The 24,475-nt window shown below is 38.3% G+C and overlaps 1 protein-coding gene across 3 annotated transcripts in view; it reads left to right on the top strand.

The window, feature by feature from the left end:
• The window catches only part of tei (irregular chiasm C-roughest protein teiresias), a 217,414-nt gene that overhangs the window by 174,833 nt on the left and 18,106 nt on the right, over nucleotides 1–24,475 (top strand). For all 3 annotated transcript variants that reach the window (XM_089470931.1, XM_089470929.1, XM_089470932.1), the window contains 5 exons: nucleotides 707–860; nucleotides 6,160–6,299; nucleotides 6,615–6,744; nucleotides 19,608–19,736; nucleotides 20,938–21,138. In XM_089470931.1, the coding sequence (XP_089327057.1) occupies nucleotides 707–860; nucleotides 6,160–6,299; nucleotides 6,615–6,744; nucleotides 19,608–19,736; nucleotides 20,938–21,138 (754 nt within the window). The remainder of the gene's footprint in view (nucleotides 1–706; nucleotides 861–6,159; nucleotides 6,300–6,614; nucleotides 6,745–19,607; nucleotides 19,737–20,937; nucleotides 21,139–24,475) is intronic.

Raw genomic sequence — 24,475 nt, 5'->3', positions numbered from 1 at the left:
ACATGAAGTGTGGATAACGGTGGCTTTTCTGGCTACGGCTTAAACAACGGATCTCCGGACGGACACTTGGCTGCGGTTACGCCAAATTTGTTTGTCTTGCACTCGAGCATAATGAAAAGCAGACATTTGGTCAAGCGCTGCATAAACCATCCAACCATTCAAAACACCCGAGCTGCACCACCACCCAACACGCACCACCCACCACCCGCAGCCACCTGTCAAACACATCGAAGATGTCGACACGAGTGTTTATTGTATGTGGGTGTGTGTATGTGTGAAGAGTTTTCTATGAGTGTGTGTGTGTGTGGGTGTGTCGGTGTGCATGTTTGTTTGTCGTAGACCCTAAATGCCACAAATTTGCGTGTTTGGTCTGCTTGGTGCCCAACTACAGTCGCACCGGATGATTGATTGAAAACTGTGCCAACAAATTTGCATGTCAGGGCGCGCGGTGGGTGCGGCTGGAGGCAGCAGGACGAACTGCCAGCAGTAGGCGTAGGCAGTGCCCTTGCCCTTGCTCTTGCTCCTGTCCCTGTCCCTGTTCTGACGCTTTAATTTAAATTAATGATGTCGCGCTGATAACAGGCCCAGACTAATTGGCCAGCCTGACTGCCTTGTCATTTCGCCCAATTTGTCCCGGCCTAAGCCTTATATTCTAATGGAATTTTTATCAAAGCAACCAACCAATTTGCTCTATCTACTCGCACAGGATAAGAACGGCTACAAAATCAACAGTGGCGCCAAGAGCGAGGCGCGTCTGCCCGCCGTCTACAGGGCCCATCACAATGCAAGGATTTTATGTGTCATGGAGCATCCCACACTGAAGATACGCCAGAATGCCTCGCTACTCCTGGATGTGCAGTGTAAGTTGGAATTTCATAATTTTAATCAAGTAATCTGAGTAATTTTATTAGAAATATAGCAAAGAACATTTCAGAATTGAGTTGAAAGTTTGAGCTAAAGTTGAACGAGTTTACTCTAATTTATTTATTTTATTTTTATTTTTTATTTTAATTTGCTGGATATTTCAGCTTATTATTAGAGTTAATATAATTTAATTGATTAAAATTAATTTAAATTTTATTATATTTTCCTTTCCTTGTAAATGCAAAACAACCAACAATTACGAATTCTTTTGGAATATTCAGAGAGTCTTAAATATTTATATATTTAATTAATTACAACTATCGTTTTGAAAACAGATTAATAATAATAATAAATTAATATGCATATAAATTTAGCTAAAGATATGCTCAACGTTTATTCGGCATTATAGATAAGTCGTAAGGCTGCCTCTATTAGATAAAGTAAGGTAGTGTTTTGGGTAAAGTCAAGTAAAATTAACCAACTATCGGGTTACTACCTTTTTAACTATCTAAAATCCATAATTCTGCTCAACAGTTTAATATATGCATATAAAATTATTTAAAGATATGCTCAAAGTTTATGCAACAAAAGAGAACTAAAAAAGCATTTTATAAAAAACTTTATTTACCTAACTGCTGAATGTGAAAAGAGCTAATTGCACATATCAGTTTTCGTGTGTGTGAGCAATGTCAGTCAGTCAATCAGTCAGTCAGTCAGTCAGTTAGTAAGTCATGCACTCATTTCGCATCATATTTAAATGTTGAAAAAGTTTTTTATAAAGTCCCAACAAGAGGAATATCGCACCTTGTTTAATTAACACAGTCAGCGATAGTGAGAGTGAGGCAGGTGGGGCAGGTGGGGTAGGTGGGGCTGGTGGTGCGAGTGCGACAAGTAAAAGTGAAAACCAAAAAGCAAATGTTGATTAAAAAGTTAAATTGCTAAAGTTAACACACGCCACGAGCTACGCAACGGCCTGGGCGTGGCTAAAGGATAATATCATGGTTGATGGAGGGCTGGGCAGCAGGCGGTGGAGGCAGAGGCAGCTGCAGTTGGGGCCAGCTATGTGGAGTCACAGGTCGGCGATGAGCAAAGAAAAACAAAGGCAAAGAAATTATTATGCAGCTGCAGCTGCAGCAATAAAAGAAAGCAAAGGTGAAATTATTTAATGGAAAGTGCAGAAGGACGGACTACAGAAAAAAAAAAAGAATAAAATAAAAATTAAATAATGGAAATGGGGCAAGGCTTTATACGAGGAGAGGGATATGTCAACAAGAGCGGCTAAAGAAACGAGCACTGCTGGCACAGAGAAATCAGAAGTAAGAGCTTTGACAAAGTTTTTAATTAACTGCCATTCGGCCAGGCAGAGGCAAACTTCGGAGCCAAAGTCCAGAAGAAATTTTTATACAACTTGATTAGCACTTAAAAGTCAGACGGCAAAAGTACTGCAAAATATGTTTTATGAATAGTAATATAATGAATCAAATAGAATTCAATAAATGCAAAACAATTTTAATCAATTTAAAGAGCTAACAAAGCAACAAAAATTGCGTCGCTTTCAAGGTTAGGTTAGACGTATGTATCAAATAAATGCCAAAGGAGACTCGTTATGCAAACAGGACACTCTGCTGTCTATTCCACTGCTACTGCTCTAATTTGGCATAGTTTTGCATAACAATTTTGTTTGTCCAGGACAAAGAGACACAAATAATCCTTTTGAGTGATCAAAGTAACAGTCCGCTTAAGAAGTCAACACACACAGAGAGACAAAGACTGGCCATTGTCAGCCATCTATCAGCATCCACGTGACTTTATGCCGCCATCAACACGAGCTGCAAATCAAAATCAATGACTGCGCCCATCCACAGCAGCAGCAATTAGAAGGACTCGCACTAATTGGCAGTAACAAAGCCGCAGACACGTGCTCAAATTGGTAGCCGATACTGGACGGGATCAGCCTAGAACAAAGTGCCACAGTTATTTGCTTTATTAATGCCCGTCAAGCCGCATAATGCCATGACAAATGCCAAGGTGGCCATAGAAGGGGCGAGCAGGAGTGGAAATGATTGGAAAATATAGAAAAGCCGTGCGGGATTTGCATCACTTAGTTTTCGCATGGGAATGTGGAATCTGACTACACTCGATGGATATGTGTGTGTGTGTGTGTGTGAGTGTGTGGGAGATTTGGCCAGGCATGAAAATTGCAAAAACCGCAATAACAACAGCAAAAGGCCTACAACAATAACAGCAGCGGCCCAACCGCAACGTTTTCCAACAAAGAACAACTGAGAACAGTTCCTGCTTTTTTCCCCAAGCCCAAGCCCACGCCCACGCCCACACACCGACTCGCCCCGCCCATGAATGTTATTGTTTGTTACGGTTGTATAAATTAAAATGCACACACATGAAAGCACTTGCTCAGACAGTTGAGGATTGTATTGTTGTTGTTGTTGTTGTTGTTGTTGTTGCATTTAATTTTTACATTTTTATGCAGACAGTTGACAGGCAAATCAAGGACATCAATCGTACAGTCAACGAGACGAGCCTTAAATGCTTGCGCAATTTAAAAACAATTTCACAAATTAAATTCAACATTCAAGCAATTTAATGCCGAAATTCCGGCAATGTAAAACACCAAATGGCAATAGGCTGGTCTAAATAGACTTTCCTTAGGCTATATATATATGTATATATATATATATATATATATATATATATATATTTTTTTTTTTAATTTTTTATCTTTGAGTTGACTATATTTTTGCCAATATCCTTTACTAAATAAATAAATAAAATTAATGATTTTAAATATAATTTTTGGTATACATAATTTTTGCATATATTCCTATATGATTTTCAATGAAATTCAACAGAAAGCGTTTGCTGGAATTGCCTGTTATGCATAGTTAGAAGAGCACAACAATTTTTGTGCTTCTTCTTCTTTTTTTTTTTTTTTTTTTGAGTTTGTGGCTTAGATTTTTGCCTAAACAAATTGATAGACGAAAGCCCAGAACGGCAGGGAGCTAACCAGACAAGGACCTATGAACCCCGCCAGTTCTATCTCTCACTCCCTCTCACTCTCACTCTCCCTCTATCTCACTCGTCTGCTCGGTTAGCCGCATAAAAGGCAAACGGGCGTCGTTGAGTGTCCACAGGCAGACGTCCTTTCATATACATATATGTATGATGTCTGACAACTGTCCGTCTGCATGTTACGCCTACACACACACACAGAGACTACACAACTCAGATGAATGTCTATTGAATAGTTTGGCAAACAACCGACAAACAAATTTCATTTGCCCTGCATAATCAAATTGTATTAGTTACAAAAGCCCACAATAGACAGAGCTGGAGCAGGCAGGCAGACAGCAAAAGGGAGGGAGACAGAGAGGGAGACAGAGAGCTGTGGCGAAAAATTGAAAAGATTGAAATCGTTGTATTCAGATTTTGTAACATTTTCCGTATTTTTCTTATTTTGTTTTTCTATTTTTTTGGGCTACAGCTCCGTATGTCTAACACTAATTAAAAAACATTTGATTTATGCCTATGAATATGCATTGAATGCAACAAGATACAAATGTATATATATATGTATAAAAGTATATGCATATCTGTGGGCGTGTCACTTTGCCAAACATTCATATTATTTACATTTACATTCGCATTTACATTCGCATTCACATTTGCATTGAGATTTGCATTTTGTCGATAGCTTTTTGACATGCATTCAATAGATTTTTGATTGGCACCCAAATGGAGTTAGGATTTAATAGCATATCGCATTCGTCTAACATGTTAAATAATCCCATCTGGCATAAGAAACTCAAGCGACTTTTAATATTGAAATTTTGCCAAACAATTTACTAGACATTTTTTGTGCATTATCGAGCTGAATAAACAAACCTTTCGTATTTGAAGAGCTGTCTGTGAGCATTTAAAAAATAAATAAAGAAATTTAAAATTTTTTCAAGTGAAAATGTATACAAAAAATTTAAAATATAATTGAAATAAATATATGAAAATATAATTTATTAAAAATTGCAATGTTTGATTAAATAAATAAATATGAATTATAAATATTACATTTTTTATTTATTTATTTACAATTAATATTTAAATTATTAAAATATTTGAAAACAATATACGAAATTATGTAAAAATGTTTAATAATTTTAAAATAATATATATAATGTTATTAAAAATATAAAAAAAAATTATAGAAATGTCAATTATTAAAAACTAAAAATTAAAAAAAATAAACAAAAATATTATTAACTTTAAATCATTTTGATATTTTCTATTGCACTAAATATTTAAATTTAAAAAATATAAAAAATAAATATTTATATTTGAGTTATTAATAATGAAAGATTAAAATAAATATGAATATTTAACACAAATTATATTTAAAAGAAGAACTTGCCATAGTTATATATTTCATATTAAATTTATAGTTTTTTAATATTAAAAATATAGTTTATCGCAAATTCTTCTTTTTAATATATGTATTATGAATATTTAACACATAATACATATATTAAAAAGAAGATACAATGATAAAATGTTTAATTTTGATTCAAAAATACAGCTCGTCTGCTGAATATTTATTGAATATTTATTTTATTAATATGTTAGTTATGTTTTTCCAAGCAGACGATATAGTGCGACTAAGTTATATTTTTGAATCAACATTAAACATTTTATCATTGTATCTTTGTATTGGTTTTATGATTATTGATATTAATTATACTGACTTGAATTCTTTGCAATTGCTATCTACCTTCCCATTTCTATTTTAAAATGTATTCTTGACAAACTCAAACAAAATATTAAGTAAATATTATGTTAAGTTTATAGTTTCCATTATTATTGTCACTTATTTATTTTGGCTGGCATGCAATTTGGCAAGATGTTTTTCACTAGACTCAAACAAAGTGCGTTAGTTTTGTGGTGAATGCTGAAGAGCATACGGGGAGAGTAGAAATAAAAAAAATAAAAAATAGAAAAGAAGAGACAACACACATTTGCATTTAGTTTAATTATAAAAGTTTCTTTCTGCTGGCGTTTATTTTTGTGTCGTAATTTTTTAATTAAAAAACTATTTTGTAGATGTTGCCACAGTCGCCAGTCGCCAGTCGCTAGTTGCCAGTTGCGAGTTGGCAGTTGCCAGGCGACGGCAGACGGCAGACGGCAGACGCTAGACAGGAAAATAACTAACCGAAAATCTCATCGTATCTGTGTTTTATATCCATTCTTATAACCCTTGTCTCAACCGCTCCCCTCCCCTCTTTGCAGATACGCCCTCGTTCGCCATCTCGCGCACACCTGGCTTTGGTTATCCGCTGCGCGAGGGCATCGAAGTTAGCCTCAAGTGCGATGTCGACTCAAATCCTCCGAGCACGCCGCGCTGGCAGAAGGACGACGGTGACACGCCGGTAAGTCTTATAAAACTTATGCATACGTAGGCTCTCCGTCCTTGGCTCAGCATCCTGCTCCTGCATTTGGATTTTGCGAGCACTTTTGTGATTTTTGAGCAAGGAGCAAGTTTTAAATGGATTTTCGTGCAGTTGTCGCGTAAAAAGTTCTTGGACCAACTATTTGCCTTGCCTTAATTACCAAAAATTGTTTACTCATAAGACCGAACGAAACTCATTTCCCCGCCCATCTCCCAGCCAAATCTGTCTCAATTTTTCACTCACTCACTCAGCTCTCATTCTTATTCTCGCATCTCCTATCTCTTTCGTTCCCAGGTACCACAAACTGGCGATGGCTTCCTCAACTTTACCTCCATTCGACGGGAGCATTCCGGCTGGTATAAGTGCACATCCCGGCATCTGAACTTTCAATACTCCTCGATTGGCTATTACCTCAGCGTGCGCTGTAAGTACCACCGCGATTACAAGCACTTCAAATAAATAAGCGCTCGTATGCGTGAAATTGCCTTCAAAATGGCGCGTGATAATATTTTCGCCATTAGTTCTCATATAATACAACAGCAAAAAAAAAAAAAAAAAAAAAAAATTAAATAAATGTTGCACGCCCAAAAAAATAAAGGCAAAAAAAGAATTGCGAAAAATTGCCAAAAATTGCTGCGAGGCTTTAACGACACTCGCACATGCTGCGTCCCATCATCAAAATGTTTCGTCTCATTCCTGTTCCGCTGCCTGTCTTCCCTCCTTGCTCCACTAAAACTCGCTCTGATGATGCTCCTGCTGCTCCCCCCCTCCTCCTACTGCAGCATACTTTCAAGCATTTCGCTACCCTCCATATTCCATATGCAAAATGTGGCAAATTTCATTGGCACTGGCATTGGCATTGAGCGGGTGTGTGACACTGTCAACCCTCTGTCTGTGCATCACAAATACATGCCCACACACACACACACACATACACTATTTATGCTTGTGCGCCATTTTGCTGTCAATATTTTGCCGTTTTGCGGCTCAAGATTTGTGTTTGAGCTGCGAGTTGTCAGTTTGAGGCACATTTTACGCGCTGAACGCGTGTTAATGCTTGTAAATATTTTTATTATTATTTTTATTGAATTTATGTCGCTGACAGAAGCCACTTTGCCAGCAAATGACGTCGCACAGCTGCCTAAAAGCCGGCGACCAAAAATGCTTTCTTGGTCTATTTTCTCTTTCCTTGTGGAATGGCGCTAAACGAAAATCAAATTTGATTAGCTAAATGGGCATGCGATTTTTTTTTTTTTTTTTTTTTTTTTAAATAGAGGCTTATTTGTAGTCCTCAAGAAATTTCCAGAAATAACAGAAGTGAAGCTGTGGCACATCCAAAATTTATAAAAAATATTTATAGTATATTAACAAAATATAAAATAAAGCCAATAAAAATGTAATATTCAAATTATCTGATTTTATAGAAGATGTATACCTGGAAATAATATTTAATAATTGCAAAATAAATTGCAGGATTTTTTAAACTAAGAGTGCTGTGGCATATCCAAAACTTATTAAAAATATTCATAGTATATTAACAAAATAAAAAATAAAGCCAATAAAAATGTAATATTCAAATTACCCGATTTTATAGAAGATGTATAGCTGGAAATAATATTTAATAATTTCAGTAAAAATTGCAGGATTTTTTTAAACTAAGATTAATTAATTGAATTAAAATTTGAGTTCACGAAATAACCGACATTTTCGCTCAGTGCAAATCTTCCTTTTAGAGCTAAATGCAAAAAAATGAAAAATTTAAAAGTAGATACAGTCCATTTGTTAACTATCTGACTAGAGATCACTTGTGCCGCCCAGTTAACGCCCACTAACCCAATCAATACGTTCCGCCCAGGCGGGGGCAACACAATTCGTTAGACTCTCGCGCATCAATCATGACAAACACAAAATGAGTGCCAGAAGCCGCATAATAAAGGCGAATGGCGATAGCGCAAGACAGCAAAGTACATAAACAAAAGCCAGGCAAAAGAAAAATAGCAAAAACAATGAAATATATACGTATATAAAATATATATGTATGTGTATATATATATATATTATTGGTAATAACAACTTGACAAAGTGTTGGCACTTTTTTATGCGAATGCCGCCACAAGGCACTGTTACGCCCACAGACCAAGCTGACCCTGGGGAAAGATTTTCGTCTACGTTGAAAATTTGATGCGGCTGCAAGAAAACGGACAATGTAGACAAGAAAATGCGAAAGGCATCCTGACAGGCGGCTGTCGCTGCTCATTATGGGAAAACAAATGCTTTATTAATAAAAATAAAAGCGCCCGAAAAGGCCAAGAAGTGAAGGCAAAAACACGCACCAGGCCTTACGGTCCGACATATCGACATTTATCGATGATTGATGTGCCAGGCCGTCCACCATAGACCCTTTCTCTCTATATACCCAATTCTCTCTCTCCCTCTGTCTCTTCCTTTTGCCCTCTCTCTGTCTGGTTGTCTTTTGGGTGAGGCTTGCCGAAAAGTTTTCCCGTTGATTTTGGAGCGAAATCTAATTGTGAGAGACGCTTGGCGGGGCTTGTTCGAGGGTTACAAACATGGCAACATGTTAAGCACATAAATCAATTTGTAAAACGTTTACGAAACTGCCAAATGGCAAATCGAACTGGCAGCAGTCAGCATATAGAACAAAAGCCCACACAGATCCACTGCAGCAGCATCAGCAGCAGCAGTAGCAGCAGCTGGTGTATGTGTGTCTGGGCGTGTGTCTGTGTGTAGGTAGATAAAGCTGAAGGCAATATCTTTAAGATATAGTATTCAAGGATTAGCTGTCATAAACTAGCAAACAGCTGCACAGCTTTGATAAATGGCGCTTCAAATAAAAACTGAGAAAATTGCAAAATTTTAAGCCCCCATAACGTATCGTCCCAAGGCTCCCGCCCCAAAGGAGTGGGGTGGGGCGACAAACCGAAAGCGGTTGGAGAATAAGAAAAAACTGATAAATCGCATTTTGATTTTAAGCATCCGCTGGCAACAAATCGAAAAGAAAAGAAAAAACAACAACAACAACAACCAAACCGAGCAGCCCAGACAGACGTTTGAATGCGCGCTTAATTGCTGACGATATGTTTTCTACGTAGCTGCCGTACCGCACCCCGCGTCGAACAGCCATTGAGCTGGAAAACGCCGTGCAGGTAGCAAAAGAAAACTTTGCTTTGGACAAGGATAGGACAGGACAGGACGGACGGACGGACGGAACGGCTGACAAAATGCAATGAAAAAGCAATCAGCGTGCTACACGACGACAGCGCCCAAAAACTACAGGACATGCCAGGACTAGCTGAGGACGAGCGGCTAAAGTCAACAGCGCGACCAACGTCGACGATTACAAAAGTAGGCAATTTGACGTAGTTTCTCAAACTTTGGCGCTAGCCACTTCCATGTGATTGATTTGCCGGCAGAGCCGGTCGAAGGACGCGTCCTAGCTATCATGCAGCACCCGGGACAAGGACAGCCTGACGACTTACGGACGCGCTGAGCTTGTTAAAACGTCGCTAATTTGACACGTACGTCAGCCGAGACTGGCCAACAAAAAGTGGCAATAGCTGTGGCAGTGTATAAGACACATCTGCGATTGGCCATAGCTGGCGTGGGTGGAGCGGGTGAGGGAGGCAGAACTGAAGGTTCAGGTATGTCCTCGACAGGAGTTTGTTTGGCTGCCTCATTAATGAGTTAAAGTTCGCATTGAGGCTAATTAATGTTGAGTGGCCTGCATCATGTTTCTGATGTTTGGCTAACAAAGTGCAATTAGGAAAAGTTTCGGATTAGAAAAATGGATATGAAGCAACTTCGATGGCGAAATCGATTTGTCTCAGACTTATTTGAAGAGTTTTGATACTGGCTGAAGGGAAAAACAAAATGTTTGGTTTTAATAAACAGAATGGTATAGCAAAAAAATTCATGCTCAAGATTTCTTTTCATATAAATGAACTTATATTTTTTTACATTAGATTAAAAAACTATTATTAAATTAAACTTTATTAATTAATTATTAAAATATTAGATTTACCTTTTTCATACCCAACAATATTTTACTAAAATTCTTGGAATTCATGAATTCTTTCATAATATCCATAAAAACCATAATATAATTAAATTTATTAGATCTTGCAAAAATGCCTCTGCACCATCGTAATTTTTCTGTTATTTAAAGGTCTTACAAACTCAAATCATATATTTGGCTTGGGGTGTCTATTGTTAGCCTTGTATAAACCAATTCTCAAGTACCTTCATTTCTTACTCTCAATGGGTCCGCTGAGAGCTCTGTGGTTACATAGCAGCCGTAACCAGCGCTAAACTAATTTGCTCAGCCAACTGTTATAAAAATGCAAGCCATCGAAGACTTGAATGTGTCAACCCCTATACCTAGAGCAATGCACCCCCTCCACCTATCGTTTGAGAAGAGAGAAAAAGAAACTACAAACAATGTGCACAATATTTGTGAGCGTAAAAGAAAGTCCCCAATTGGAAAAACACATTTGTCCGCTGGCTCTGAGGGTGTGAGGGGGCATTACAATAAAATTTAATTTTACACGCTATCGTAAGCATTTCTCTATCCACCCCTCCCCGCCCGAGCGCTGCTTACTTCATACGCCTCAACTGGCTATGGCTATGGCTAATCGGCAATGTCTTTGCGCATGTTGTACATTATCCTTTGTCATGCTGGTTATCGCGGTTTAACTTTATCGTTAAGTTCGTTCGCCTCTTCCACGCGATATGAAGCATTTTTCTGACTTGCTCGGCCACTTTCTCACTCTCTCGCCTCTCTCTCTCTCTCTCTCTCTCTCACTCTCTCTCTCTCTTCCTCTTCTGGGCAGCTGCCCTTTGAAGTATAAGTATGTTGGCCCTTTTGGATGCCCCGCTTGAATTTCTGTGTTTATCGGCGCGCACGATTATTAGTTTTCTGTTTGCTGCTTTTGTTTTTATAGCCGGCGATTACATTTCGGTATATGTTTGGTCTTTAGGGCTGGCCGAAAATTCCCTTCCTCCCTCTCACTCTCTCCCTTTCTCTCTCTCTCACTCTTTCGTCTGCGTCAGCCGGCTGAGGAGCCAGCACAAAAAGATTCGCAATAAAATTTTATTTGACTTGTTTTTATTTGGCTTGAAGTGAAACCCAAAACTCATTTGGTTTTTCTTTACTTTCTGCTCTACTGTCGCTTCCGACCCGTTACAGAAATATTAAAAACTCATTGTGGATAATAATCTGGAGTTTTTTATCGTCTGAAATAAGCGTGAATTAGTGTTAAAATTATATTTGAATAGCTTTCATAAGTGTTTCGCATATTTCAATTTCTACAAATTTCATTTATCTACGTACATCTATTCAATATCTCATTTTCGCTTTGAGCAATTTAAGCTGATGGAGTTATATAATGAGCTAGTGAGCTGCTTCGATATTTATTGAGTAGAATAATTTAAATAACAATATATTATTAAATATATTATTAATAGTCGTTTCATATAAAATTAAAATAAAATAAATATAAATAAATATAAATATCAATATATTACCTAGTTTTTTTTTTTTTTTTTTTTTTTTTTCTTTCTATATATAACAACACATTATTTAAAGAGGTTTCTTTCTTTTGAGACGTAAAAGTCTAACAGATATTTAATAAATATAATAAACAATCAGAATGTATTTTAAAAATATTTATATTTAATTTGAAAATTGACTTATAATTCTATTATTTTTTTATTTTTATTTTTATTTTTTTTTTTTGGTATTACTTTTTATAATTATTTATTATCACAATTATTTATTAATTTTTTTATTTTTATTATTTATTTATTTGGTTTTTTTTTTTTGTCTTAACATTTCATTTATTAATTTTTTATTTATTTATTTATTTTATTTTTTTTATATGACTCTACGTTTTAGTCTCTTAAAATGTGTGTTAATATCTGTTTCATTTTCTACTTATATTGCAAAACCTTTTGTGTATTTTTGACTTTATTATCTCCTTTATGATTCAGTCTTTATATTCCACTCTCATGCACGTTTCTTATGCTTATCGATTATTATATTTTCAAGCTTTCTCTCCCTGTTTCCCGCATCACATCCAGTGCAATCATCTTCAATTTCAGCTCATTGCAAATTAATCGCGTAGACAGTAGATGTAATCCCCCACGCTTAAGCGGCATCAGCAGAAACCGAAGAAGAGTTCTATATATATGTACACATACTTACACGTATATTCTACTAAAAATAACGGCACATTCTATACAAGCTGAAACGGCGAACAGAAATTAAAATTTATAACCAAGACACAAACGCAATCAGATGCACCCACCACAGAGCGCCTTCGCTTCCACTTGACGAGGCATGCCGCACCGCCCTCTGGCTTTAGCGTGGGCATGACTTCCGTTCGCTGTTTATGAAGAAGCTTGTAAGTTAAGCTGATTGCTGCCTCAGCTCTCTGAGCTGTTGCAACTTCATATTCATGAATAAAAATGATGTTGCACTTTTCCAGACGCCAAATGAAAATGAAAATGAGAATGAAATGTGCAGCCGGCGAAAACAGAAAACTATATAGACTTATGAGTGAAGTAAAGGGAAGGAATACCCCTGCTTGCTTGACCAAGAGCCGTGTGCGTAAACAAGTTAATAACTTTTCAATATGTAAACGACAGCAATGCGTGTTTTGAAGGATTTATGATCCGAGCAACACTCCCATTCAGCACAAAGGAAGTGTGTGAGGACATATTGACGTGGCTGATACACTCTGTCTGGTTGCTTAAGCAGGGTGCGGATACAGGGCGAGGATTTTCGGGCTGCTCTGTGCTGTGACTGACTGGCCTGCATTTGGCAGGCGGCACATAGCCCCTGCCCCTGCCCAGCCCATGCCACTTGCCACAGCCCAGAATTCAACGCACTCCAGAGTCCTTCAGCCTGGCCGGCGCTGGGCGGCTTGCGAGGAGGGGGAGGAGGAACTACTTGAAGGCAACGCCAACATGCTGATGATGATGCTTTATGATTAATGATTGGTGGCGAGACCCACTACAGCCCTCCAACGCCAACGTCAACCCCTTATCCCTTGAAATATGATGTAACTCTGTCTCCCTCACTCTCTCTCTGTCTCTCTCTCAATCTCTCTCACTCTCTTTGTGTCCCTCACACTCACTCAGCGCCTGGCGCTGTCTGGCATATTGATTCCTCTTGTTTGCATTAGTGTTTGTTGTTTGCTCTTCATATTTGTTGCCGTTCTCTTGTTCTGCTTCGGATTTATATGCCATGCGGAAGACATTCACGAGTCTTCACCGTTCCCATCAATCCAACTCCGACCCGAGCCCCTCATCCATGAGGACATATGGACGTTACTTGATGCACATTTGTTTGCTTTTGTTTATTTGCTTTTCTTTGCTCCTCCTTTCGGCTGTGGGCAGAGCTCGTTGCGGATTGTATGTATATACTTATGAATGGCCATTGAGCAAAATATGCGTGGAACAAGTGCTGCGAATTATGTTATGCAATGTGTGCGTGAGATGCGAGGAGATAAATGTGAAGTGTAGAACTTGAGCAAATGTTGAATATAGTTGAGTAAAAACTTGGACTCTTGAGTGGTTGGCTTAAATCGAGAGTGAACTTCGGGTGAAGTGGTAAAGGAGTTGGTTCATTTGAAGCTGTATGAAGACTTGAAACGTATTTGTGTTTATTTTTTTTTTTTTTTTTTTTTTTTTTTTTATATTTGGTTTATTAAGTGTAGAAACTGTACAATCACATATAGTACTTTAACAACACATATATATATACATAAAATTAGAGCCAAACCTCACTCAATTTGTGAGGACTGAGAAAAAAGAAAAATAATAATAATAATATTTATTGTATACCCATTGTTTTGGCAAAGCCCTGCCGTTTAAGTCGTCTTAGGGGTCTGGCAGGTGTTAGACCTCTTGCGAGTAGGCTTTGATGTCGTACAAGTCTGTCTGAGTATCTGCTTGTGTGTTTATTTATTTGTTCTTCGACAGTAGACAGCTTCAGGTCTCTATGCAGTGTTGAGCCGCGTATGTACCAGGGATAGTTTTTTATCTGCCTTAATACTCTGTTCTGCAAAACCTGCACTCTTTTATAATTTGATTTTGCAGCGATCCCCCATATTTGCACTCCATAGAGCCATATTGGTAGGATGCAGTGCACATAGACAGCTCTTTTGCATCTCAGCGGTAAGGTGCTCTTTCTATTGTTGAGCCATCTTAATTGTTGCAGTCTGTGACGACATTTTTTCACCGTAGCTTTGAGGTGTGGACCAAAGGTTGTCCAGTGTGATGCCAAGATATTTCACCTGAGCAGGTTGCTGTAGGGTTACTCCCGACATCTGGATTGGGGGGGGTATGCATTGCCAGTCTTTTTAGAGTGAAGCAAGGGTTCAATATTTTTAGCGGGTTAACTTTGAGATTCCACCGCTTGCACCAATCAGCGAGAGTATCCAGATATCTCTGTAGTCCTGTACTTGCTTCAACCACGTTTTTTGAGTTATATATGATGGCAATATCATCAGCATATGTGGCAATGACAGCTTTCGAGGGAGCATCCATATGTTGAGAGGACGGGCTAGGTATATCAGAGGTGTACAAGGAGAACAGCAGCGGACCAAGAACACTGCCCTGCGGCACTCCTGCTCTCATAGGGTATGCGGACGAGAGTGTATCTTTTACCTTGACTTGGAACACACGGTCTTCTAGATAAGATCTTAGGAGGCCATAGTACGGAGCAGGTAGAAGGTTTTTTATTTTGTACAGTAATCCATCGTGCCACACCTTATCAAACGCTTGCTGCATGTCTATAAAGACAGCGTTGGAGTATTCAGAGTCATCAAAAGCCTGCAAGATGTGTTTCACCAGTCTGTGGACTTGTTCCACTGTGCTGTGTCCCTCCCGGAATCCAAATTGGTGATCCGGCAGGATATTGGATTGTCTAAATATTACGTTAATGCGGTTGGCAATGGTCCTCTCCCATAGTTTAGACAAGGAGGGCAGTAAACTTATAGGCCGATATGACTCTGGATCCTCTTCCGGCTTGCCAGGCTTGTGGATCATCAAGATAGCAGCTAATTTCCATTGCCTTGGGAACACTTGGAGCCTGATGATGGCATTGAAGATTAGTGCAATGTAAAGTAGTGCTCTTGTAGGTAAGGCCTTCAGCGTTGCGTTGCAAATCTTGTCTATTCCGGGAGCTTTATTTTTCGGCAATATTTGGATCGCTTCGGTTATTTCTTCGATTCTTATAGGCTCAATAGGCAGAGACATCTGCAATGGGGTCTGCAAATATAGCTGTGTCTCCCTGGTCATTTGTGTTTATTACAAATAAATTTAAATGTGAAGTAGTCGCCCTCTTTGCCCAAACTGTTGTCCAAGGTCCAGAAGCTCAGCGTGAGCGGCGCGACAATGTTTAGCCAATCGTTGAGCTGGTGCAGGTCCTCCGAACTCTGCTGGCTTATCACATTTGCGGTCATCGCGTTCCGCCTTTATTTTGTTTCGCCGCCCGCAATCTGTAGGCACTTGTTGCCCACTCTAGTGTTGTTGGCTGGACAATTGAAGTCCGCAGCATTGCGATCCCCGCTCACGCAAGCACAGGGATGTTATTAAAGGTGATCGATTGAACTGAAGTTTCGTGTATTTCCATAGAACATAAATATTTAGCATTGCTTTTAAGACTTTAGTAAGATAATAATAACTGATGGCCTGATATATCTCAGATATTCAATATATATACAAATTGTATAAATAGAGTATAGATAAGTATTTTATAAGTATTCGAATTCTCAGACTTTCGGGTTTTAGATGACCAAATATATTTAAGAAATACAAAATTAAATATTATCCTCCACTCATATTAAATTTATAAATTTTTTTTATTTTCTTTTATTTTTTATATATTATTTTTCATTTTTTATTTGATGTAATTAAAAAATAGTAATAATAATACTTAGTAAAACAAGTAAGAAGGCTCCAGTCGAGACTGCTCGACTAGGAGATACCCTGAACCCTCCAAACTGATATTCTAATCATTCTGGACTTCTTTTATGCACACATACATACACATGCACGTATAAGCACGCGCTTTGCAAACTGCGCAGCTAGCAGCGGCTGCGCTTGGGCTGCACTGCAGTGTGGGCAATATAACGAGAATTTATTTGTTGAATAATTTCTTTTGTAGACATACGATCTTAATGAAACTTTTAGAGCGTAATCATATGGCTTAAATGTGTGTACATTTCAAAGCACAAGTCTCTAGTACTTGAAATGCGTTTTTTACAAATTGGGGGCGAAGGGGGCGTGGTATCCAAAATCTGTAAATTACAAAATCTTTGTATTCATTAACTTTATATACAACGCAAATTTGAAGTCTCCAGGTCTAAAAGTGTTCAAAATAAGCTGAAAAAACATTGTCGATTTTTCGATTATTCTCGATAAAAAAGTTATCGGATGAGTTATCGAAAAAATAAAGCAAACTTGTACTGCCTATGGTATACACGAGTATGCTTGCCAAATTTCAGCTCTCTAGCTCTTATATCTTCTGAGATCCTTTTGCTCATACGGACGGACGGACGGACGGACGGACAGACGGACAGGGCTATATCGACTCAGCTCGTCGTCCTGATCAAGAATATATATACTTTATGGGGTCTGCGATGATTCCTTCTGCCTGTTACATACTTTTCACAAAACCATTATACCCTGATTTCCCATTTTCAATGGGTTCAGGGTATAAAAATACAAATATATTTATTTATATATATTTCGTTTCCCCATTCTTTCTTTTTTTTTTTCTTTCTTTTCTTATTTTGTTTTATCAGATTTTCCCATTTTCTTCGAGCTTCTAGCTTCTTCTAGCCTCTCAGCTCTTTCACCCTAATATTGCATGGACTTTAAAACATAATCGAATTGTGTTCGCATTTCGTCTTTTGTTTGGTCTTATTATTTCCTGGCCGTGCCCATTCTGTTGCCACCCCCTCTTAACTATTATCTAATTTCATAATATATCAAATGCCTTCCCTTTCAAATTACGCCTCGCAACGACAAACTCTCGCCCCAGGGCGACAAACGGCGAGTTCCATTTTACAATTTGCAGTCTCAAATTCTTATCAGTTGCCATCAAACAGGCCGCGAGCGTTGTCCATTGACAAATGTCTGTCAGTCGAGCTGAGCTCATTAGACATTTTATAGACAGCCGTCAGGCGGACTCGGAGAAAGTGACAGGGAGAGAAAGTCAGCGGGAGAGAGAGAGAAAGAGAGAGAGGGAGACAAAAGGCATCCTCATTCATTCTCTCAATTTGCTCAGAGTTCTCACTTGTCAATTTGTGCAACGAAACGTCGCTTTGTCTTTTTTTTGTGCTCGAGCAATAAAAAATGTTTATAACTACGTGATTTTGACTAAGCAACACGCCTCTTCCCCGCCCTCCTCGGCCAACGTCCTCCACCTCAATGACCATCGAGCAGCACCCCGCAGACAAAAACATTTTGCGCTATTGTCAGCAATAAAATTTGCAGGGGTTGCTGACCGCGCTGAGGGTTGTTCCACCCCAGGCCGAATGCCAACTGATTGACATGCGACGAAGGCACTCGGCTCGAAATGAGCTTACAATTAATTGTTACTTTGGCGTTTAGAGTACGCACCTCCTAGTTGACTCACCGCCTCGTGCAAATCTCAGCTCGACGCGAGGAGCTTTAAGGGTTTCGACACTTCTTTAATGTGTGTCTGGGGTGCGTTTTTGTAAAGGGATTCGCTCAGGCCGCCCAGACGGCCGCCGACTGTTGTAATTAGTAGATTTTGTTAATTGTGCGGTAGCCCAGCTAAGCACTTGACTGGGGGGTGGGGGACGGGGAACTCTGCGGCAAAGGCTAATTTTATGAGCGCTTTGAGGTGCAACCTCAAATTGCCAGACATTTGAAATGGCAGCGAATTGCGGCCCTGATAAGTAGGCAACACTTTGTAAGACTTACGTGTGGCCAGAGGCCTTACCACATACACGCACACACTCACTCACACACTCACACACGCACACACACACATGCAAGCAGACAATTTGCCTGGGTCCTTTGTCATGATTTTTGCTCAGGCATCATCCACTTGGGCAACTTATTGTTATGATATCCGGTCTCAAACAAAAGGCCCCACGCCGCAACTTTTAGGCGCACGTCAACGCAAATTGTAATTTATATGTAATATGAACAGCGCCATAAAGTATGTGACACAAAAGGCAGTCTGAAATTGAAAGCACACCACAGACCGCCACACCAGAGATGCTCTCCCACTTTACAGTTCGCCACACGAGACGACAATAATTCCGTTCGAATTCCGAAATGCTTACCAGTGTGATTTCATTTTTATATGGAATTTTTAAATCGTTGTGGTCATTGAATATACTATAAAAATTAATTGATTATACCTGACTTTAATTACAATTTTTTTTTTTTTTTTCTTTTTTTAATTTATACATAATTTCTGATAAATAATTGTTTTTATACTAGAAATATATTATATTTCGACATTTTTTTAAGTTCATTATTTATTTCTGCCATTTCAAAATCTTTCATTGAAAATTTAGCATTCCCTATTGGCAATACAAATCATTCGCTTTCATCGTGCTTTCTGATCTCACGCACGATAGCACGACATAGCCTCAGCTCTAAACCTCCCACACACAGCTTACGCCACTCCCAGTCCAAAGTTTTTCAGATTTTTTTGCTGTTAAGTACAAAATATGCGAATATGTCGCATAAATTTGATGCCATTTTCTTTGGCTGGCAACGAAATTAGAACGAAGCGACGTAATGTCTTTTTCTTATCGTGCTGCTGCTACTCAGTGTTTATTTATGAATCCGTGGTGCTGCGTGAGGTTCAGTCAATTTTCCAGCTGGCTGCACAGCGCTTCTCACTTTTAGTTCCACTGAACCAACAACTGAAGTCTACTTACTAGTCAGTCAAATCACGCCAAATCGGAAGTGCCAACTCATTGTGCTGCTCGCAGCGGCCTTCGCGCGCTCTGCCATGACTCAGGTGCTTCATAGTCAGCAATTTGTATTGCTTAAGAACTGCCAACGCCCATCCAGCCCCAACTCCACCTTCTATTTCTTTTTTGTCATTGAAATATTGTCACATTTGACAATTGCTGACAAGCTTATCATATTTTATGGCCCTGCGCATGTGTTGCCAGCGCGAAACTCTTTAAATGTTCATAAATTTTCACACATTTCTAATGCTCTCTCTCTCTTACTCTCTCCCCCTCTCTTTCCCTCTATCTGTATGCACAGACGACTCGGTGGATGTCACATCGGAACCAGATGATCAAGATGTCTCCGTAGCGGCTGCCTCGCACAATCCCAACAAGGGGCAGCTGGAGGTGCAGCTCGGCGGTGCTGTGACACTTCAGTGTCCACAAGGTAAGTAACCGTCAAGGCAGGATCTTAAGAAAGTGAACAGCCAATTGCTCCATTTGCAAAAATTAATATAAAAAAAATAAATAAATAATTATGAATCGGAAAGATTATTAAACTAATACCCATAAATACATTAAGTATTATTCATTTCTATTAAATATTATGAAGTGTGTAATATAAGTTGCAGTTTAATATAATGAATTAATTGTTTATATGGAATATAAGTATTTAACATTTTTTTTCGGCTTACTTATCTGTTTTATTAAAGATATAAGAAGCATATTACTACCACGAATGAAATTAGATGAGGCAAAACTAAACATATAATATATATATATTTGTGGAAGAAATTAAACAAAAAAAAAATGTTTTTATTTTAATAAAAAAAAAATTTAATTCCTACTTTCACAGCACGTGAAATATGTTTTGTTAAAGGAAAAGCCCTTTTAGTAGATAATAGATATTAGGTAGATATAAATCTATTAGGATTTTATTTATTTATTTATTTAAAAAAATATTTTTATGGATATTTTTTTGATTTCATGTAAATATAAAACTAAAACCATATTTTTGTCATATTCTATATTTTTTAATTTTATTATCATTTAAATTAATTGAAATACTTTACAGCTTTCTCGTCAATCGTAATAGTTTATGAGTAAATTTATATCTCTGCCTATGCATATTGTTTTTATAAAACATAAAAGAAAACATCAAAGCAATTGAGCAGGAACCAAGCTTCGACTGCGGGCAACAGAGAAATGAGCCACGCTGAGAGATGCGTCGTATATCTAATTACAATTTAGATTTTCGTTCCACTAATTGAGGCACAGATCGAAAAGATTGCGCTGGCAGTCGCTGAATGGAGCTCCATTCATTAATTAGCACAATTGAAAATTAATTATGCGTGCAATTTACTTTGCTCACTTTTAGGCAGTCAACAAACGCGGCGACGCCAGGACTTCAGCCGAAATATCAGTTAGCTCGGGGTGCGTAGGACTCGTAGGCGGTGGGTGGTGGGAGTGGGTGAAGGAGTGGGTTCCTCTTTGACAAATGGAAGTGGAAGCTTTTTGTTGTTTACGACTCCGGCATCAATTAAAGAAATTAAAACTTGCGTGCCCCGGCATACTCAATTAATTAAATTAGAAATGGCGCCAAGTCAAATTATGCAATGACTTTAATGTTTTCTCTGCTCTATTCGCAGGCTCCCTGGGCTGCTGGTCACATTTGGATCCGGTTTCGGCACGTCTGCGTGGCCTTGGCTACGGCAGCTCGACTCCGACGGGCCAATTCTCGCTCAAGGATGTCATGTACCAGGATGCGGGCACCTACAAGTGCGTGGGCCAATCCCCGGCCAACAAGAAGAAGCTCGAAGTGCTGCAAAGCGTCATTGTTTCAGTCAAGGGTAAGTCGAAAGTAAACTCTGCTTAACAAGTAGCTGTAAAGTGAAAGTCGTACTAATTCAATTTAAAGAAAATCGCATAAATTATTAAGGCAAGCCAAGTGAAGCAGGCCAAGAATATTTGGTGAGCTGCTTATGCGACTTGAGCAACTGCATTACGAATTATTATTAAATTCAATGAACTGACGAAATAAATCAGTCATTAGCTGAATTGGTTTGAATGTGCTAATATTTTGAGATAAATATATTTATTTGTGTATATTTTGAATACTCCACAATTAATGCTGAATATTAAATTAGAGACAAAATTGGTTCATTGGGTATTAAATTTGGATCAATATATTTGTGCTATGTAATTTCGTCGAGTGTAATCTGCAGTCCAGCTGGGACAGCTGCTTCGGCGCTGAGTGGTTCGCACAGTTTATGTAGCCTACTTTTCGGGCTTTGGCAGGTGACAGCAGCGAGTTAAAAACATTAAAAACTTTGACAGCAGTTTTCAGCACGTTGCAAAACAAATGAAAAGTTTTCCGTCTCAGCTTTGTGTGAATATTTTTTTGCAAAAGCCCCACACCCGCCACCTTCTTTCTTCCTCCTTCCTCCTCCCCGCTCAGCTGCTTTGCGCTGCCTGTCAAAACTTCGACATTTTACTTTGCATGTGATTTTCAAAAGTTGCCCAAAGACTTTTCTTCCTCACAGTCTGTCCTGCTCTGTGCTTCTGTCTCTGCTGTCTTTGCTGCCACTGCGCTCTATCTTGTCGCATTGACACTTGTCAAATCTTTGCCTGGGCGTGTGGAAAAACGACGCATGATTGATGACTCCGCAAAGGCAGAGCCAATTCCAATCAGTTCTCGCTCAGGCATTGAGAAATTACGTATACGCCATGAATAAAATGTTCAGCTGTAGCTGACAATGCCGACACGTTGCATGTTGAATCCTTGAGAGAAGTAGAGCAAAAAAAATGGAAAATCATACAACCGGAAATTAAAGAAAATGCGCACATCTTTGATTTCATATTGTCAGCTCCATTCTCTGCTCCTCCCTCTCTATCCCTCCCCCTCTCTCACTCTGTCTCCTGCTCGCTTCGTTTGCGGGGCAGCATTAAGTTGTCTTCGAGGCGAAAGTTAAGTGGACACTGAGACAATAAAACTTGCCAAGTGCCGGCTGGCTAGCTGCAGCAGGTCCGGCTAGCCAGCCCGGACTTAGAGCCCGTCGAGTGCAATACAAACATGGTGGCTCACAGTTGCGCCCGAGCTGCGCCCGAGCTGCGGCCAAAGCAATCAAACAAAGTCGCTCAAGTGGGCGTCAAGTGAAGGAGGCGAGGCGCTTATACAGACTCGACATATGAACGCACACATACACACAGAGATAGAGAGAAACACATACACACTTATAATGCTATCTCGCATGCAGTTTCAAGGTAAGACATTTTGTCATTAAAACTGCGAAATTGAGTGCTGTATAAACAAAATACGCAGCCGGGAGCCCGGACCCGGGACATGACAGGAAGAGCCAGTAAAAGATGACAGAGGCGTTGCTGCTAACGCTTAACGCAAATAAACAACTAAACACGAAGCGGGTGGGTGCGAGTAGTGCTGGCTGGCAGCGTGAAATAGTCATATTTATCAAGTGGCAGCCAGAAAGGATTGCCTGGCAGCCGTAACTGGGAGCTGGAGTCAAAGATGCCAGGATATGGCAGACGCGGGAGAGAGAGAGAGAGAGAGAGGGAGAGGGGCAGCAGGTGAAAAGGCAGCAAACAAGTTAGATAAAACCTGTGAACGCGCGAGGATCCAACACACAACATGGTTCGTACAATAGATTAAATTTACTACTCGGCTAGACAGAGACAGCAAGAGAGAGAAGGGGAACAGGAGAGAGAGAGAGAGATAGCCAGTGAGCGACAAGTCAGAAAATTGTGTATGTATGTGTGTGTGTGTGTAAACCTCCTGGGTAAATGGCTTCACTGTAGTTGCACTTGTACATCTACTCGTTGTTCGTTTCGTATTTGTGTTTGCTTCTAAAATTAAACAAAATACAAAGAAAAAAGCACAAACTCCCAAACTGCAAAGCAAAAGTCGAGCAAGTTTCTCAGTCTACAAAGTTTCCGGTCTCTTTTTTTAAATACTCGATTGCAAGTAGAAGAAGAAGAAGTAGTAGTAGTAGTTGTAGAAGAGGAAGCACTGCACGTAGTACAACATGGAGCAATTGTTGGCAATAGTTGGAGGAGTGCGGCTACCGTTGTTATGAAAGCATATAAAATTTATAACAATTGCAACTGATAAACACTTAATTATCACAAGCGCCAACTATGAAGTAACTAAAGCTGGATTTATGTTACATGCAAGTCTGCGGACAGTCACAAAATGCATAACAATAGCTACAAGTTCTGTGCTCGAACCTGACTACAAATTACTTGCAAGTAATCAAGTTAATAGCCAAAAGTATAATTCAAATTTCTGCCAGTGCTTCACCCTTATTCGATTTGATTTCATATTAATTTTAACATGTTAATAAATAAATAAATAAAAGAACTTATGTTCCGGGAGAGGTAAAATGGACTGAAATAGCCAAAGAAAATGTGGATAGAGAAACATTGCTTACTTTTGGTTTAACTAAATAAATATTTATTTTATGCTAATTTAAATGATTACCAAAAGAATATTCAAGGTAAATAATGCACAATAAATTCAAAATAGAATTAAAGTAATATTTATTGATATTATATTTATTAAATATTTCAAAAATATATATTTTGCAAGCCACAATTTTAGTGGCTGGGCCTTATAGTATTTTAAAATATGTTAAACAATTTTTACAGCTGTTTTCCAATAACATTTTAAATTAGTTCTTGTCATAATAATTTATTATATTTTCGTTATACAAAACTGGCTTTATTAATTGATTGTCAGACTGATGATTATGAAGATAGATTATTATCATTATTATTGTTTTAGTATTCATTGTATTTATTTTATTTTAGTATATTTTTAATTTATCTATTTAATACCTATTTTTATTTTTATTATTTCTTTAATTATTTTTTTTTATATATATATTTTTTTTAATTCTTTGTATTTTGTTTTATTATAATTATTATGAACTGCACTTTATACTTTTATTCATTCAAAGCCAAACTCATTTATTTATTGAGAATTTTGGAGCCAGTTTTATTTGTTGTTGTTTTTAATTATTTTCGTGTAGCATTACCTGATTTTTAATGCCAATTACTTGCATTGTAGGGAGGAATAATATGTTTCAATTCAGTAGTACAATGTTATAGAAGACTCTTCGACTTTACACTCGAACTACTAATTTATTTCTACATATTGTTTTTCTTATAGGA

Source organism: Drosophila arizonae, chromosome 5, assembly GCF_054131065.1.
Source record: "Drosophila arizonae isolate 15081-1271.41 chromosome 5, UAZ_ARI_1.0, whole genome shotgun sequence".
In the NCBI taxonomy this organism is placed as follows: Eukaryota; Metazoa; Arthropoda; class Insecta; order Diptera; family Drosophilidae; genus Drosophila; species Drosophila arizonae.
Note: the sequence above shows the minus strand (reverse complement) of the source record. Positions and strands in the feature narration are given on the sequence as shown.